General features: G+C 43.0%; 1 protein-coding gene across 4 annotated transcripts in view; it reads left to right on the forward strand.

Moving 5' to 3' along the window:
* PAN3 (poly(A) specific ribonuclease subunit PAN3) overlaps window positions 1-19,884 on the forward strand; it is a 219,670-nt gene that overhangs the window by 36,731 nt on the left and 163,055 nt on the right. For 3 of the 4 annotated variants that reach the window (XM_030200338.1, XM_030200339.1, XM_030200340.1), the window contains exons 3-4: window positions 7,505-7,573; window positions 7,927-7,993. In XM_030200338.1, the coding sequence (XP_030056198.1) occupies window positions 7,505-7,573; window positions 7,927-7,993 (136 nt within the window). The remainder of the gene's footprint in view (window positions 1-7,504; window positions 7,574-7,926; window positions 7,994-19,884) is intronic. The other variant, XM_030200342.1, reaches the window with a different exon arrangement.

Consider the following 19,884-nt stretch of genomic DNA (forward strand, 5'->3'; position numbering starts at 1 on the left):
GGCCAATGGCTCAATTGCCAACAGAAAAAGAAGGGGAGAGAGGGGGCACCCCTGTCTGGTGCCCCGTCCCAAGAGGAACTGTTCGGTAATTTTTCCATTTACCATCAGCCGTGCCATGGGACCTCTATAAAGGGCCTCAATCCAAGACACCACCGGACCAGAAAGACCAAATCTACCCAAGGTCTCAAACAGGTAAGGCCAGGATATGCTATCGAAGGCCTTCCATATCTAACCCAACGATGGCTTCTAGCCCCCCTTCTCCCCGTAACTTATGGATGACCATCAGAGCTCTTATAATATTCATGGAGCCGTGACGACCTGGCACAAAGCCCACCTGGTCCTCATGGACCAGCTCGGGCAGGACCTGATTTAGTCGCCTTGCAAAAATGGCCGCCAATATCTTAACATCTTGGTTCAGCAAGGAAATTGGGCGGTATGAGCCCACCTGTTCTAGATCTTTGCCTGGCTTTGGCAATAGCACTATATGTGCCACATTATTTTGTATAGTTAAGCCATCTTGTACAATCCCATTAAACCACGTCCCAAGTGGTGGTGCCACTAAATCGCTTAAGATGCGGTAATATTCAGGTCCAAACTCGTCTGGCCCTGGTGCCTTGGTAAGCTTCAACAACTTGATACCTAGTCGTATCTCTTTTTCCGTCATAGGCCCATTTAAAGCTTCTAATTGTTCCTCCCGCAGCCGCGGCACCTTTAACCCCTTAAAGAACTCTTTATACTGAAAAACATCAAAACCCCGCGCCTCGTATAAGGAACTATAATACTGGACAAACTGTTGCTGAATTTGAGCTTCTGTAGTATACCTTCCCCCCCCCCCCCCCCCCCCCCCCCCGAGTATTCTTTATAGAGGAAATTATTTGCCGTTTTCGTGGTGGTCTCACTAAATTGGCTAACAGTTTGCCTCCCTTCCTGCCCCATTTGTGTAGCTTAAAGCGCTGGAAATATATATCCCATTCAGCCCTCGCTTGTAAAATGTCATCGATCTGCTTCTTAAGTTGAACCAATTGCGCTTTATGTGTATCATTTATATACTGCATATGTATCCTCCTTAATTGATGGTATTCCTGTGAGATCCTCAGCAAATCTGCCTCCCTTTGCCTTTTCTTTCCTGCCACATAGGCAAGAATATGGCCCCTCATAACAACTTTAGAGGCTTCCCAATAGATATCGGCCTTCACGTCTGGCGTGTTGTTATGTTCCTCGTATTCCAACCATTTGAGGCGCAGGAACTCGTGAAATTCCCTATCCTGGAAAAGGGAGGGGGAAAGGCGCCACACCCGTTCGCCCAGCCCGGCTGCAAAGGAAATCGCCATCTCAACTGCCGAGTGATCACTGAGTGCACTGTCCACTATTTCTGCCTTTACAATTCTTGAAACTAGGAAAGGCGCTACCAGTAGGTAATCCAGTCTAGAGTATACTTTGTGTGGGTGTGAGTAGAACGTGTACTTCCCATCCTGAGGGTGTAAGAGTCTCCATATATCTACCAGCCCTAGCTGAGATGTCACAAAAGGGATCCCCCTATCCCCCCAGCTTCGCAATCTGGGCTTTAGTGGTTTACAGTCGTTAGTGGGATCTGCTACAATATTAAAATCTCCTCTCATAATGATCTGATAATTAGAGTACGGTATCACTCGCGCCACTATATCTGAGAAAAATTTATGGGAATACACATTAGGTCCATATACATTGCAAAGGAGCAGTTGCTGTCCCCACAATTCTCCTATGACCAATACATATCTGCCTTCTTTGTCTTGGATCACTTTATGGCAGTGAAATAGGATTTGTTTGTGGATTAAGATAGCAACCCCCCGCTGTCTAGAATTGTATGCTGAATAGCTTACTTCACCAACCCATCCCCTCTTCAGTTTTTGATGCTCTGGGGCCGTAAGATGGGTCTCTTGAAGATATACAATATCGGCTTTTTCTTTTTTCAACCAAGAGAGAATTTTAGTTCTCTTGACTGGAGAGTGTAGGCCAGCCACATTGAGTGTGATAAGTTTCAAACTACCCATGCCAGAAACGTATGTGCTGTGTAACCTGCTTTACCATATTGTATACCTTGCCAGCCTCCCAGCAGGGCCCGCAAGGTCGCCTTCTCCGTGCCACCACAACCCGAGTGTAGTTCCCATCTCTCCTCCGAGGCCATCTGGTGTTCTGCTTGTTCCCCTCATGTCCCAAAAAACCGTTTACTCCTTTCATTCCCATTATCCAAAGCCTACTCTCGCCCCCGTGTCCTCCCCCCATCCCTCCCTCCCATGCTTCCCTAACATCCACACACATACTCCCATTCATTCCCCTCCTCCCTCCCCCCTTCCCCTCCTCCTCCCGCTCCCATACCACATTCCTTCCCCACATCCTTCGCCTACCCGAATCAGCCCAAGAATCCCCAAGGCCCTCTTCCCTCCCCCCACCCGCTCGCAGGTCTTCCTTACAGTAAGTTAAATATTACAGGTTTATCTGCTATAAACAATAACACCCCAGATATAACAATTACCCAACACCAACCATAATTCCAAAACCAAAACTTGAGGGCTTGCCAGATTCAAATGTCTGAAGTACGCATCCACCTCTCCCTTTAGTCCACCGCATGTGCCGAACACTTCCAGCCTCCGTCCCAGAAAAATATAATTGCAGCGTGCATTCATTCAAAGGGAGAGGCAAATAAACTCCTGCACAGCCACATATTTCCGCTCTCACCCAGCTTCATCGGTATCAAGCCTTCATTTTAAACGACAACTTGGCACATGGTTCTCCCATATCCTCCATGTCGGATCTATCTCGCTCTAATCTGGTCTCCCAGAACCCGACTCCGCGTCCTGGTTGCATTTGTCCAGGTAGGCTCGTGCTGCCGCTGTATCATTGAGTACGATGGTCTTTCCATCAGCCCAGATTTTAAGTTTGGCTGGGTACACTAACGCAAATCGTACCCCCTTTTTATGCAGCACTGTACAAGTGGGAGCCATTGCCTTCCGTAGTAGCGCTACTCTCGTCGAGTAATCATAAAATAACAACAATCGGTGGCCCTCGTATTGTAAGGCCTCCTTACTCCTTGAGGCTTTTAAGATCTTCTCTTTGGCCTGCCAGTTCACAAAGTGTGCGATCGCCGTGCGGGGCCTAGCATTGTCTCCCCGGGCTCCCATCCGGTGCGCTCTGTCGCAGTCAAAATGGCCCCTATGCTCCTCCATTCCCAGGTGTTCCGGTAGCCACTTAGAAAAGAAATCATACAGATCTTTGTCCAGCACTGTTTCGGGGAGGCCTATCACTCTCAGGTTGTTCTGGCGGGAGCGGTTTTCCTGCTCTTCGACCCACTCTTTCATCACCTCCAGTTCTTTCTGGAATGCCGCCAGCTGCATAGCTGTGCCCTGGGCCTCATCCTCCCTTGCAGACAACCGGTTTTCCACCTCAGTTAGCCGTGCTGAATGGGAGTCGAACTTCTCATTTATCTCATCCACAGCCGATTGCAACTTGTTTAATTTGTCCTCCAGGGCGGCGGACACTGAGCGCGAGATTTCCTGGGCCCAGTCGGTGTTCTCCGTCAAAAGCGCGCTCTTGGCAGGCCGCTGCTCCGCCATTTTGCTGTGGCCGTGCTTTGTAGAACTTGTTGTTTTTTTATGCGCTCTTGGGGGCATACCGTGTCGGGACCCCCTGCAGCGTGTTCCAGAAGGGATCACGAAATAATCAATTCACGCCCGACTCTCGTTCAAAGATTCAGTCCTGTAATATAGCTGAATTTTAGCAGGGTAGGTGCGGAGCCTCGATTTCTTGCTGCCGCTCAGGTAGCAGGCATCACGTGACCCCCGGGTGTAATTCTCTAAGTGCTGAGTCCTGCGGATGGAGCTTTGATATCGACATACTGGGGAATTTCCGGCAGCACATGACCACATATAGGGAGGCAAAAGATTGCTCTCTATCTCCACCTGCTGGTAGATGGACACAACCCACCAGTCTATGGATTGATCGGCTATGATTAAGGGAAAGAAAATTATCAGGTATGATACATAATTTTACCTTCACCAATCTGTTACATTTCTTTCAAAGGGTGAACAAACACGTGGATAAAGGTGAGCCGATCGGTGGATTAAACTAGTTAAAAGATAGAAAACAGACAGTAGGGTTAAATGGTCAGTATTCTCGGTGGAGAAGGGTAGATAGTAGGGTTCCCCAGGGTCTATGCTGGGACCGCTAGTTTTTAGCATATTTATAAATGATCTAGAAATGGGAGTAACTAGTGAGGTAATTAAATTTGCTGACGACACAGTTATTCAAAGTTGTTAAATTGCAACAGGACTGTGAAAAATTACAAGAGGACCTTACGAGACTGGGCAGCCAAATAGTAGATGACATTTAATGTGAGCAAGTGCAAAGTGATGATACGCTGAAACCTTCTGCTCAGTGTGCTGCTGCGGCTAGGAAAGCGAATAGAATGTTGGGTGTTATTAGGAAGGGTATGGAGTCCAGGTGTGCGGATGTTATAATGCCGTTGTATCGCTCCATGGTGCGACCGCACCTGGAGTATTGTGTTCAGTACTGGTCTCCGTATCTCAAAAAAGATATAGTAGAATTGGAAAAGGTACAGCGAAGGGTGACGAAAATGATAGTGGGGATGGGACGACTTTCCTATGAAGAGAGGCTGAGAAGGCTAGGGCTTTTCAGCTTGGAGAAGAGACGGCTGAGGGGAGATATGATAGAAGTGTATAAAATAATGAGTGGAATGGATCGGGTGGATGTGAAGCGACTGTTCACGCTATCCAAAAATACTAGGACTAGAGGGCATGAGTTGAAGCTACAGTGTGGTAAATTTAAAACGAATCGGAGAAAATTTTTCTTCACCCAACGTGTAATTAGACTCTGGAATTCGTTGCCGGAGAACGTGGTACGGGCGGTTAGCTTGACGGAGTTTAAAAAGGGGTTAGATAGATTCCTAAAGGACAAGTCCATAGACCGCTATTAAATGGACTTGGAAAAATTCCGCATTTTTAGGTATAACTTGTCTGGAATGTTTTTACGTTTGGGGAGCGTGCCAGGTGCCCTTGACCTGGATTGGCCACTGTCGGTGACAGGATGCTGGGCTAGATGGACCTTTGGTCTTTCCCAGTATGGCACTACTTATGTACTTATATGGGAAAGAGGAATCCAAACTGAAGCTACATAATGCAAGATTCCATGTTAGGAGTCACCGACTAGGAAAGGGATCTAGGCGTCATTGTTGATGATACGTTGAAACCCTGTGCTCAGTGTTCGGCGGCTAAGAAAGCAAATAGAATGTTAGGTATTAATAGGAAAGGAATGGAAAACAAAAATGAGGACGTTATAATGCCTTTGTATCGCTCCATGGTGTGACCGCACCTCAAATATTGTGTGCAATTCAGGTTACCAATGTCAAAAAAGATATAGTGGAATTAGAAAAGGTACAGAGAAGGGCGATGAAAATGATAAAGGGGATGAGAGAACTTCCCTACAAAAGGAAAGGCTAAAGCGGCTAGGACTGTTCATCTTGGAGAAGAGACGGCTGAGGGGAGATATGATAGAGGTCTATAAAATAATGAATGGAGTGGAAAGGGTAGACATGAATCGCTTGTTTACTCTTTCCAAAAATACTAGAGGAGTGTGGTAGCCGTTAGTCCACTCTTAAGGTTATCAATAGAAATCAAACAAAATAAAACATGGAAAAGAAAATAAGATGATAGATTGGAGAAACAGGCCAGATGCTTAAGACAAGATTCAATTTACATAGACATCACATGAACAATACTGGTGCTAGTAGGGTTCCCACACCTGTTGGTCAGCATTTTACAGGACCAGGACACTGTACCAGTGACTTCACAGTGAGAATCCTGAAAGGTAACTTTAAAACCATACAAGAACGTAAGACCTTCAGAATGATTGAATATTTTAACACCCAACAGAAAGGACTTAACAAGGATCTGGGGTTCCTAGCCCATTATAAACCATAAAGCTGTATGTCTCTGTTGATCACCCCACCCCTCACCTATCCACACCCATCCTGTTAGAATATCAATGATATGCTTTGATGTCCCCATGCATACCCCCTACCCACCCCCATCCTCCCACCCTGTCAGACTGTCATAGTAATGCTTGAATGTTTTCACTTATATACACTGTCAGCACATTTGCTTATTTCCGATCTGATGAAGACGGGCAACCTTCGAAAGCTAATCAAGAAATGTATTAAGTTATGTCCAATAAAAAAGGTGGTATCTTATTTTCTTTTCCATGTTTTATTTTGTTTGATTTCTATTGATAACAAAAATACTAGGACACTTGTAACCTCCTCTCCTCCTTCCTGTACACACGAATTGATTTGATTTGCTTACTTTATTTTTTGTCTATTAGATTGTAAGCTCTTTGAGCAGGGACTGTCTTTCATCTATGTTTGTGCAGCGCTGCGTACGCCTTGTAGCGCTATAGAAATGCTAAATAGTAGTAGTAGTAGTACTAGGGGGCATGCAATAAAGCTACAAAGTAGTAACTTTAAAATGAACTGGAGAAAAGATTTCTTCACTCAACGTGTAATTAAACTCTAGAATTTGATGCCAGAGAATGTAGTAAAATAAGTTAGCTTAGCAAGGTTTAAAAAAGGTTTGGATAGCTTCCTAAAAGAAAAGTCCATAAGCCATTATTAAAATGGATTTGGGGAAAATCCACTGCTTATTTCTAGGATAAGCAGCATAAAATGTATTCTACTGTTTTGTAATCTTGCTAGGTACTTGTAACCTAGATTGGCCACTGTTGGAAACAGGATGCTTGATTTGATAGACCTTCGGTCTGTCCCAGTATGGTTTGTAAATTAAAATAATAGGGCGGGGGGGGGGGGGGGGGGGGGAACAGTGATAGGGAAATAAATCAGGGGACACGAGGAGATGAAAGAGGAGGGAAGAAAAACAAATGTTCAGACTACTGCCTCAAATATTTCAATAAAGAGTAATTGTTTGAGTGAAGATTTAAATTTGGCATAGGAAATTCCAAGCCATAAATGAAGTGGGAGGGAGTTTCAGAATTTGGGGCCTACATAGCAGAGGGCAGCATCTCAGGAGATGTCCTGAGTGTGGAAGGTGAGGGAAGAAGTAATTGTCCAGTTTGTGGGGGGAGGGGGGAATACAAGAGAATATTGTACATTGCCTTGTACATTGTTTTAAAATGTGTAACCATTTGGTGCATGTTAGATATGGAAATTACTTTGATGCGCTTTTTCTAAAGGCAATATAAAAAATGTATTAAACTCTGTTAGCCATTTTTGCTACCACAGTGATCCAGATGTTTCAACACCTTTGCTGCTTTTTTTCGTGTATTGCAATATTGGTGGCGATAAAACTCTGTATTGACTAGATAGTGGTCCAATTAAATTGCTTCAGCACGTATAACTTTAGGCATGGGTACAAAACTCATCAATTGGACAAGGTGTCATGGTTCCCATTTTTATGAATTTATTTTCTGTTATTTTTTTCCCCCCTCTCCTTTGGGGTAGATTGTGTGTGCCGACACATGCTTTGACCAATTAGCTGCAGTGCCGTACCCAGCTTCCTTGCCACCCAGGGTGAGTCACCACTGCGCCCCCCCCCCCCCCCAGACTTGTCACACCCTCCCCCGATATGCATCACATCTACATCCCCCGAAGGTGTGTCCTCCTAGCAAGAGGGTGCAGCAGGGCACAGAGCAGTCACGCAGCTGTCTGCTCTGCTGGTCTCCTGCCCCGGAACACTAAGGTAACATCAGAGGGGGCTGGGGACCGGTGGAGCCGATAGCTGTGTGACTGCTCCATGTACCCCTTTGCTACTTGCACCTGGGATGGATCGCCCCCACCGCCTCCCTGCCCTTGGTATGCTACTGATTAGCTGTTAACTCTGCTACTATACATTTACCTGTTAATGTATTTTTTTTTTTCTGCAGAGAATGACAAACAGCAACAGTTCCCCAAGCCTCCTTAATGACAGTGCCAAGCCATATGTAGGCCACGGTAAGGACTTAGAAAAAGTTAACATATGTTAAAAAAAAAAAACAACAAAAAAAAACCTGGCTGTGTTCCGGTTGAATACTTCAAAGAAAAGAACTTGGATGTGAGTCCCACTCCCCGCTCATGTCTTTGTACCGTAGTTCTATTAGGGATAGGGATGCTCTATAGTCAGCATTATAGCCCCTAAGAATGAAAGGGGCTTACAGTAGTAATACTTAGAGGGTAATTTTATACCAGGAAGCCTAAGAAAATAGAACAGGAAGGTGCCTATTTCACAAAGACCATATACGTGCTTATGTTTTATAAAATACTAGCACAAATTCTGCAGAAATAGCAACTAGATTGTGGGAGTAAATGCTAGTGCACATTTTATAAAATACATGCATAAATGACTCTACCAAACTATTCTATGAGCATGCCTACTCAAGTACACACCAGCTTGCACCATCCATACTTTTAGGTGTTGCCTAATTTTATAAGAGGCCTTGTTGTGATACAGCATTTTATGCATCTCTATGGAGGTAATTTTAGAAACATTTTCATATGCAAAGGGTTGATTTACATGCATAAATGGGCTCAAAAGTAATAAGCGATGCAAGCCACCATGTAGTTTTACAGTAGGTGTGCTTAAGGGCGGAGTTAGGGTAGTAATTTCCGGAAGTTTAGGTGGTTGTATGTTGTTTTCAAGGCTTTCGGTAATGCGTTCCACAGTTGTGTGCTTATGTAGGAAAAGCTGGATGCATAAGTTGATTTATATTTGAGGCCTTTGCAAACTTTTACAAACTTCATTGTAGTAAGAGTGACCTTGCATATAGATCAACTGTTGCATGTACTGTGACCACCCTGCAGACTGTCTCGTGCGGATAAAATTAACTTGTGGAGAAGTAGGGGACAGAATTTCTTTTAAATTCCTACCCGTCTTAAATGCCAATTGGATTCTTTTATCAGCAAACACTGGGATAGTTTTGAGTACTCACTAATGTTTCTTCAAAGTTTTAGTTAATTGTCTTCTACTACCTCCATACTGTAACACACAAGTGATGGCATCATCTTATGTCTCTTCTTACTTTGTATACAAAGCAAATCCCGATCTTTGTAAAGTGCTCACTTATATGCTTTCTCCAGCCGTTTTGTGTAGCCTCTATAAGTTAATAGCATCATTAATATTTTTGACTTTTATTTAAAAGCATCTCTTGATGAGTATAAACACCTATAGCACAAAAACTGTGACAGCGGTAAGCTATTTAATGCTTCATGACAGCTAAGCGAAGGAATGTGTTACGGTCAGTAGTTTTCCTAAATACTATAGTAGAAAAACCTCCTTCCGTCTTCTGAACCAATTTACATCAAGAAACAAAATGTCTTCATCATGAGAGGTAATTACAAATTGTATGGTAGAATGGCATCCATTAAGATAGGTAAAAAAAAATCATCTAGTTTGACTTTTGTGCCCATCCAGACCAGAAAAATATCATCTACAAATCTGACCCAGATCTTCACATGAGCAAAAAAAATTCAATTTCTGCACAAAATTTTCTTCAAACCATGTCATAAAAAAGATTTGCCACAGAGGGTGCCATGGTTGCTCCCATAGCAGCTCCTGAAATCTGTTGAAAAAAAATGACCATCAAAGAGGAAAAAATTGTTACTCACGCAGTGTCTATTAGTTGCAACAAGGAAGCTGTCAGAACTCTCTTTGGTCCTGTCCTTTGTTCCAAAAAATGTTCCAACACAATTACAGCTTTAGACTGTGGAATTACTATATAAAAATATGTTACATCTAATGTCACCGATAGAACTCCATCAACTGATAATGATACTTGCTTCAATAGATTTGTGTCCCTTAGTTGAGAGTCCTTCTTCTTATGTTCAAGACTCCTCACATTTTTTTTAAATCTATTAATTGAATAGTCCAGAAGTGATTCTGTAGTAGCTGCATAGCCCTCCAAGCCCACAGTGCTATCTCAATGATTGCCTTCATGGATCCTAGTATCTACATTAAATCCCAACCTCGTGGAGCTTTCTGTACTAGAAAGGCCCAAATCTGATCATGGAGCACTGTCTTCTCAGCTTAAGAAGAAAACAAAAACCAAACACTTCCCCCCTCGAGGCAGTAAGGAGATTCCAAGATGGCTGACGCATGAAGGATGCTGTGAAACATTATCTTTACCTGCTGGTTTTATTGCCTGTAATGGTAAACGGAAAAGTGGACAGTAAACAAAACTCTCTGAAACTGGCCCTATAGATACTTTTTGAGTCACAGCAGAGAGCAGAAATGAATATTTAACCCAAAAAATGTTTGAAAGTTATTTAAAGGAAAGTTTGTTGTTACTTTCTACATCTGCCTCAGAGTTAGCTCTAACGATGTCTAGAACCATTGCCTTTCGGTATTCCCTTATATTGAACCATAATCATTGGATCCCTCGTGTGGAATCAAATACTCTCCCCTTTTTTGTGCAACAGGTCCAGTATCCTCCCCTCCCATGTGGGTTATCACTTGCTAGGGAACAGTTTTTCCCTCAGAAAATCCAGGATCTCCCTACTTCTTGATACTGTAGCTGGGATGTTACCGGTCATCATCTGGCAGATTGAAATTATCAAGTAATAACATGTTCTCTTTCATAGTAGCTTTGAATGTTTTTTCAGCTAAATCTTTATCCATTTCTTCTGCCTATGTAGGAGACATATATTTATTTATTTGTTACATTTGTATCCCACATTTTCCCACCTTTTTGCAGGCTCAGTGTGGCTTACATTTTACCGTTAACGGCGTTAGCCATTTCCAGTCTGAACAAATACATGGTATGAATTAATGCAAAGTGATATTGTGGTATATGATAGGTAATTGGGGGGAACTTAAAGAGGGAGAGGAAAGGAAGAGTCAGGTAATGTCCATTACGGTCTTTGGTTGTATTGTATCACAAGTGTTCAGGTATTTTATGTTGGGTCGGTGGGGTATGCTGTTCTGAACAGGTCTGTCTTTAGTGCTTTCTGGAAATTTAGGTGGTTGAGCATAGTTTTTACTGCTTTTGGCAATGCGTTCCATAGTTGTGCGCTTAAGTAGGAAAAGCTGGATGCATAGGTGTATTTGTATTTGAGTCCTTTACTGCTTGGGTAGTGGAGGTTTAAGTATGATCATGTAGATTTTGTGGTATTTCTGGTTGGTAGGTCGATGAGGTCTGTCATGTATCCTGGTGCCTCGCTGTAAATAATTTTATGAACAGTTGTTCAGATTTTGAAAGTGATCCGTTCTTTGATTGGTAGCCATTGCAGTTTTTCTTGGAGTGGTTTGGCGCTGTCAAAACGTGTTTTTCCAAATATAAGCCTGGCTGCTGTGTTTTGAGCGGTCTGAAGTTTCTTTATGATTTGATCCTTGCATCCCGCATAGATTCCATTGCAGTAGTCTGTGTGGCTTAGTACCATTGACTGTATCAGGTTATGAAATATTTCCCTTTGGAAGAATGGTTTCAGGCGTTTGAGTTTCCACATTGAGAAAAACATTTTCTTTATGGCGGATTTCGCTTGGGTCTCTAGTGATCAGGCTATGATTGATACTCCGAGAATTTTCAGGCTGTCTGAGATAGGGAGGGTGTGTCCTGGGGTGTTAACATTTGTGGGTTTGTATGTATTGTATTGGGATGAGATGATGAGACAGTGTGTTGTGTTTTTTCTGTATTGAGTTTTAGTTGGAATGCATTTGCCCATGAGTTCATGATGTTTAGGCTGAGTTTGATTTCATTGGAGATTTCTGCCAGATCATGTTTGTAGGGGATGTATAATGTATGTCATCAGCGTAGATAAATGGGTTAAGGCCTTGAGTAGGTAAGGTCTTGGCTAGTGGAGTTATCATGAGGTTGAAAAGGATCAGTGATAATGGTGATCCTTGCGGTACTCCGCAGCCTGGTTTCCACGGTGACAATATGTTTCTTTTTGATTTCACTTGATATGTTCTTGTGGTTAGGAAACTCTTGATCCAATTGAGAGTGCCACCACTGATTCCGAAGTATTCTAGGAGTCTTAGCAGTATGTTATGGTTAACCATGTCGAACGCACTTGACATGTCGAATTGAAGGAGGAGAATACTCTTGCCTAATGCTATTTCCTGCTTGAATTTGGTTAGGAGAGTGAGTAGTACTGTTTCGGTGCTGTGTAGAGGTCGAAATCCTGATTGTGACTCATGTAGTATAGTGAATTTGTTTATGTAGTCATTGAGTTGTTTGGTCACCAGTCCTTCCATTAGTTTGACTACTAATGGGATAGATGCTACTGGGCGGTAGTTAGTAATGTTGTTGTTTGTTTTTTTTCTTGGTGTCTTTTGGTGTTGGGGTGAGCAGGATGTTGCCTTTTTCTTTAGGGTAGATACCCTGTTGAAGCATGAAGTTTAAGTGGGATATGGGATCTGTTGTGAAGCGGTGGGGAGCAGATTGTATTAGGTAGCTGGGACAGGTGTCCAGTTGACAGTGGCTGTTGGAGTATTTTTTAATCACCTGAGTAACTGTGTCGGTGCTGAGGAGAGCGAAATTTGACCATATACGGTCAGCAGGGTATTCACCAGGGGTGGGGTCTAGACCATTAATGAAGTTTTCTATGTCCATTTTGTTCTGAGGTAGAGTTTTGCGTAGGTTTAAGATTTTTTCATTGAAATATTTAGCAAGGTTATCTGCAGAAGGGATGTCAGTGTTGGTTGTGGTGACCGGTATTGTATCTAGTAGTTTTGTTAACGAGGTGGTATAGTTTTTGCGTGTTTTTGTAGTCCGGCCCAATTTTAGTTTTGTAGTATGACCTTTTGGTCTGTCTTATTGCGTATTTCTATTTCCTTTGTAGTTGTTTCCATGTGTTGAGAGTATGTTCATCTTTTATTTTTTTTTCCATGCGCGTTAGTTTTCTAGATTGTGTTTAGTTTTTTTCAATTCTTCATTGAACCACGGTATTATGTCTACGTGAAGTTCTTGTTTGTAATGGTGCTATTTTGTCTAGTATGTCTGCATCTTTTATCCTATTCTGAGATGTAACGTATGGATTCCGTTTGTGTTGTCCAATCGTTGTTGTATATTTGCTGCCAGAAAGTAACCGGCTCTATTTGGTCTCTCGTGGTATGAGTTGTGGGTTCTCGTGTGTGGAGAGAACCCCTTTTTTGCCATTTTAGAGAGAGGTTTAGTTTATAATGGTCGGGCCATGGTGTTTCTGTCCATCTAGTTTGTGTTATGGTTAGGTTCTGATCAGTGGACAGTTTGTATGAGATGAGGTTGTTTGCATGTGTGGCCATGTAAGATCACATAGATGAAGGAAGTCCTTGCATTCTTGTGCGTTTTAGTTTGGGTCTTCAAGGTGAAGGTTAATGTCTCCTAATACTAGTGTATTGGAGTTGGATACGCATGTATTTGAAATGAAGTCCATAAAGTCCGCCTGGCTTTTGTTTCCAGTTACAAGGTGGTCTGTAGAGTAGGACGCAATTTAGGTGGTCGACCAGGGTTTTATGGTGGATTCTGATTGAGGCTATTTCGAGGTGGGTCGTTATAGATTCCGCAGTGGTTTCAATCGTGAGATGAGATCGGTATATAAGCGCTATGCCCCCTCCTTTTTTTTTTTTCTTTTCTGGTCCAGTGGGTGATTTTATATCCTAGAGGACATAAGTTTAAGATGGGGTCCTTCTGATCATGAATCCAGGTTTCAGTGATGAAGAGTAAATCAAGTTTCGCTGACGTGATCCAGTCTGTTGTTGTTGTTGTTTTGTTTACTACAGATCTGGCGTTCACGTAGCCTATTTGAAGTTTTTGGTATGGGTCTTCTGCGTTCGGTGTAATGTGGACTTTTGTTGGCGTTTCTTGGTTTGTGTGGATTTTGTTTTACCTTTCTGTTCATTTTGTTGAGGTTGTACGCTCTTTCTTTGTGTTGGTTAGTGTCGGTTTGGTGTGAAGTAGTGTGTCTGGTCAGTGTTTGGTTATTGAATAGTGTGGGTATATTGTCGATTTTTTTTTCGAGTGGGGTGGTCATTGTTAGGTGGATCAAGGATAAGGAGTAGATTGCTAATAGCAGTTTGGTGGTGTTCATAATGGTGTCAATTCAGTAGTTATTAAAAGAAGACTGTTGTTGTTGTATTCAACGTTGAGGATCATTCTCCAGGACCCTCGTATTTGCATAGCAATCTTGTCTTCCTTAAAGTTGCGTTGCCTCCGTCGTGCGATGGTATCGTTATGTCATAGGGGCGTGACTTAGCGGGATCTGGCGTTCTCGGAATAGTAAAAGTTTAGTGACAGAGCTTGCATTTCTTTGTTTTGACAGCCAGCGTTGCTTACAGTATGCAGCGATCGCTAGTTATAGTACAGCGCTGCAGTTCACTATTCACTTTCCTGGCGAATCTTGAAGGAGGTTTAATAGACTGGAGTGGAAGTGAACCTATCTAGTCCATTGTAAGCAAGGAAAAGCCGTTTGGTTAATCTCTGTTTCCTATGTCCCACGCATCCATCATTGGCATTTACTCAGAGCACAGCAAGGAAGTCAATTGGTTGATCTCTGTTTCCTGTGCCCTGCGCAGCCGTCATTTGCGTTCACTTAGATCACAGCAAGTAAACCTATACACTTACGAATCTTGGGGAGGTTTAATAGACTGGAGTGGAAGTGAGCCCACCTAGATCTCTGTAAACAAGGAAGCCACCCGATTAGTCTCTGTTTCCTCTGCCCCGTGCAGCCATCATTGAAGTTCACTTAGAGCACGGCAAGTGAATCTATGAGCTGCTACATCCACGCCGTTGCTCCATATTACTTGTCCATGTGTAGCACCCTTAGCACTGTCCTTATTAGACAGACAATGTCTGGCGAGCAATGTGCGCTTGGTGTCTCCCACGGCTTCTGCCTGGCAGATCGACGCTCCCAGACGTGAGGTCCAGGGCAGCGAGCACCGGCCGGAAGCATCCCACGCATCGCTCCGACGATTGCCTCCTGCCCGGCATTCCGGCATGCAGTACGCGCCCAGCTCCTCATCTTACCTGGCGCTCCGAGTTGAGCAGATGGGCTCCGGAGTGAGGTGCCCGGCGTCGCACCAACAGGTTGGGAGGGGCCGTGGTCGGCTCTTGGAGGCGCTTGGTAGCCAGTCTGGAGAGGTCAGCGGGGTGTCTCGGCTGACTTCAGACACTTTGCTTTGGTAAGCTATTGTCTCCTTGGAAAATCTTAGGGGTAGTTAGGCGTTCGGCATCCTGCTCGTGGGGAGGGCTGGTAGGGAATCCCGGTCAACCCTCCGGCTCTCCGGTACGGTTCGGAGAGTCCTAGGGCGCCGGTTCCAGTGGTTTGTTCTAGGCCTTCAAGGCCCTGGCTGCGACTATCACTGCTGCGACTGACTGCGACTATCACACCACTAGAAATATGTTTAATTTCATTTTTCAAGATGTTATGTAGATATTATGGTGAGACTTGTAGTTTGCTTTTAATATTTTTTATAAAAAGCCACCTCTTCTCTTACCTTTCTTCCTACCCTGTCCTTCCTGAATAGATTATAGGTTGGTATTATATATCCCATTCATGGCTCTCCATGTAATCCGTCTGCATGACTTTTACCAAATCCAGATTATCTTCTTCCATGACTCTTAGTTTTGAGACTTTATCTCTCATATGTTGCCTTTGTTTTATGATTCTTACCTGAGGGCTTTGTCTACCCATCCCCATAGCTGTCCTCAGTAGGTTAACTAGTCAGTTCAAGCAAAACCTTTTTCCGTTTTAGTGTCTGATTGAGAGGTCTGCTGAGCAGAGAAGAGAATTAGTTTGCCTAAAAATGAGACTGGTCAAATATTTGATAGAATTATTGGATCAAAAAATCTTTTTTTTTTTTTTTAAACTATTTTTAATCAATGACTAGAGAAACCATTTGATGTATTGTGTATTGTATCTAGATTTTCAGAAATCTTTTCACAAAGTTCCTCATGAAAGCCTCCTAAGAAAATTAAATGTCATGGGATAGGAGGCAGTGTCCTTCTGTGGATCAGTTATTGGATGGAAAATAAAGGGTAGTGTTAAATAGCCAGTTTTCTCAATAGAGTAGGGTGAATAGTGGCATGCCGCATGGCTCTGTACTGGGACCGGTGCTATTTAGCATATTTATAAATGATCTGGAAATCGGAACAACAAGTGAGGTGATTAAATTTGCAGATGACACACAGTATTCAGAGTTGTCAAAATGCATGCGGATTGTGAAAAATTGCAGGAAGACCTTAAAACACTGGAAGATTGGACATCTAAACGTCAGTTGAAATTTAATGTGGACATATGCAAAGTGATGCACCTTAGGAAGAATAATCCAAATCATAATTACCTGATGCTAGAGTCCACCTTGAGAGTCAACACTCAAGATAAAGATCTAGGTGTCATTGTAAACAATATGCTGAAATCTTGTGTCCAGTGTGCGGCGGTAGCCTAAAAAGCAAACTGGATGCTAGGAGTTATTAGGAAAGGGATGCAAAGTAATACCAAGAATATTATAATGCCTCTGTATCGCTCCATGGTGCGACCTCACCTTGAGTACTGTGTTCAGTTCTGGTCTCCATATCTCACAAAAGATACAGCAGAATTAGAAAAGGTTCAAAGAAGAGTGACCAAAATGATAAAAGGGATAGAACTCCTCCCATATGAGGAAAGGCTAAAAAGGTTAGTGCTCTTCAGCTTGGAAAACAGATGGCTAAGGGGGGATATGATTGAGGTCTACAAAATCCTGAGTGGTCTAGAATGGGTAAAAGTGAATCGATTTTTAACTCTTTCAAAAAGTACAAAGACCAGGAGACACTCAATGAAATAACAGGGAAATACTTTTAAAAGAAATAAAAGGAAATATTTTTTCATCAAAGAATAGTTAAGCTCTGGAACTTGTTGCCGGAGGATATGGTAACAGCAGTTAGCGTATCTGGGTTTTAAAAAGGTTTGGGCAAGTTCCTGGAGGAAAAGTCCATAGTCTGTTATTGAGAGAGATATTGAGGAAGCCAATACTTGCCTGGAAATTTGCTACTAATTGGGTTTCTGCTTTGAATGTAGTTGTAAAAACCACAGAAAGGCAGTATATCAAGTCCCATTTCCCTTCCACCTTCCCCTTACCTTGTGACCTGGATTGTCCAGTGTTGGAGGCAGGATGCTGGGTTAGATGGACCATTGGTCTGACACAGTATGGCTATTATGTACTTATGGAAAACCTTTTCCTTTACTTTCTAATTAGTAGCCAGTGACTCCAGAATAAGAAAACAGAAGTCATCAGAAGCCAAGATGGAGAAAGGTCTAATTTACAAGATGTTTAAGGCAAGGCTCTACAAATTCCTGATGGCAGTCACCATGGTCTCTAGAAAGTGCTCCCTGGTGCCTGGGATTTCTTGCCCCTAAATGTTTTTTTTTAAATTATTCTTTTTTTGTGCTGTCACAGAAATCACACAGCCTAATTCATAGCTGCGATTTGCTCAGAAAGTTTGAACCATATGATACAGGAAGTTTGGGAAGTCTTGCGGTTTCAAGTCTTGTGAGACTTTAACCTGCGAGACCAGCCTAACTTCCTGTGTCATGCAGTTCAAGCTTTTAGTGAGCCAAATTGCAGGAGGGAAGTTAGAAGCAAGTTATTTCTACTGCTAGCAAGGTGAGGAGATTAGGTGGCAGGCTCAGAGAGACTGGCTGAAAGCTAGGGAAGAGAGAGTAGAGAGCTGTATGGGAATGAGAATTGTGAGAATCTCATGGGTATAACTTCCCAAGTTTGCAGATTGAAGAAATTGTTACAGGTTTCCAGCGGGAGTGAGGTTTAGAATGGTCTGAGATGCAATTGGTGCACTTAAATGAGGCTTGGAACACACTGAAAGAGGCAGTTGGAGCGTCAGAACAAATATACCTACATAAAAAGCTTTACAGGAAAAGCTACATCTGCCTCTCCTGAGGTTGGGAGGCAAGGACATCTCCAGATAGGCTAAGATATTTATTTATCCAGCTATATCCTGAGCACTGATGGAGTTGTTTAGGAAGTGCTAACTCTCCCACATTAACTTTTTATTAAATACAGTTAGCATGCAGCAAGTGCTATGTGTTAGCTGGCTAACACTTCCATGCCCTCTGAACCTTCAGATACAAAATGGGAAGAGAGTCTTAGTAAATCTGTTTTTGAAGAAGCTGCTGCTGATCTTGGAGGGGATTCCCCTTCCCTCTGCACTCAACTTGAACTTCATTGTGAACAGCATTGGGTGTAGGGTGGGTGGGAAATGAGCGAGGTCTCAGCCACGGGCTCCTAGGTTTGGGGGCTGGTTCTTAGATTCAGTGAAAATTTGTCTAGGCCTGATTTGAAGTTTTAGATGACAGAACTAATCAAAAAGATTCAGAGCTTCAAAGATGTTTTAAAAATAAAACTGGAAAGGATCACCCTTCTATAAATCCAAAAGAGAGAAAAATCTTTGCACCTCTGAATAGAATATGAGACAGGTTAGATACTGCAGAGTCTGGTTTTAAGGACATTTTTCACAACTGAAAAGTGATCTTTGGGCAGGAAGTCTCACGATGATGTTTTAACTTCAATAATCATAGCTTTTCTTAATTCAACACAGATCTTTATCTGCATTATTTCATGGTTTCTGCTTAAATATATTCCAAGTGACAAATTTGTGTTTTCAGGCTATGCAATTGGCAGTGTATCAAGGTTTGGATTTTGTAAAGGCAACCACAGAAGGTCTTACGGAGGTTATTTTATCCACTACTGTGCTTAATTCCTGTTGCCAAACATTGACCATATTGCCTAACACAAAATTATGTAAAAATAATGGTTTCATGACAAAAGATGCATATTTTCAAAGCACTTACAAAGTTTCATAGTAACCTATGGAACATTGTTAGTCTAAGGCACCAATGATCAATTTCCTAGTGTTGTTCCAAACAGTGCTATAAAATTAGCACAGGAACTTCATGGGGAAATAACACCCCTATGATCAAAGCTAATAGCTTGCAAATTTATGCATGCTATTAGCTTGGATCAAGGAGGTACTTCTGTGAGAGGATTGTGCCTGGGTATGCGTCCAAAGCACAATCCTGCAGAATTTGTTTGACAGGTCCAGGCTGTCAAAAAAAAGAAAAAAAGAAATCCTGGACCCAGTGCAAGGGGTTGGACCTCCAGATCTCCCCTCCCCCCCCCCCCCCCCCCCCCAGACTGAGAAGGCTGGAGGTTCAGGGGACCTCCTGCCCTCCACCCTGGTGCTCTAGGACCCCCCGAACACCCCCCCTGTTACTTGAAGACGGAGGAGGGAGTAGCACTCCCACCTTCCAACTCGACCTCCAAAATGGTGGTGTCCTGCCCAGTGCATCCCACCTAGCGCATCCCAGGATGCACAGGGCAGATAAGCACTCACTTCTCCATCATTTCAAGGTATGGGGGGGGGGGGGGGGGGGGTCGGCGGGTGCTAAACCACTGGGGGGGGGAGTGCACTCTGTAATGGTAAGATGCAGCTGTTTTGAATAGGGATTGACTCATTACCCCAACAGTATAGAAGAAGAAAAAAAAACAGACTTGAATCCTTGGGGCAGGGGGCACTTGAGCCATCAGGGCTCTTGGATCATCTGAAGTGAAATGCTGTACTTGCCTCAGATAATCCCATTGCTTTCATGATGCATCTTTATGCCAGTCAGAAGCTGTAGTTATGATTCAGCACCACAACAAGAGTAAAAACCTGTGCTAGATTTCAACGCAGTTATTTACATCAGGAGCAATATTTTATGCAGTTATTTGTATGTGTTAAGCATGCACATTTTGCTACCCTTTAATGCAGTGGTTTAATACTGAGTTTCTCATGCAGATCTTTCTTCCTGCATTGGATGTAAAATTAGCATGAGGAGAGGAAGTATAAAAAAACAGTTTATAGCTTACTGCTTTGTCCTTTGAGGAGCTGATGCAGTGAAGT

The sequence above is a fragment of the Microcaecilia unicolor genome, chromosome 4 (genome assembly GCF_901765095.1).
Source record: "Microcaecilia unicolor chromosome 4, aMicUni1.1, whole genome shotgun sequence".
NCBI lineage: Eukaryota > Metazoa > Chordata > Amphibia > Gymnophiona > Siphonopidae > Microcaecilia > Microcaecilia unicolor.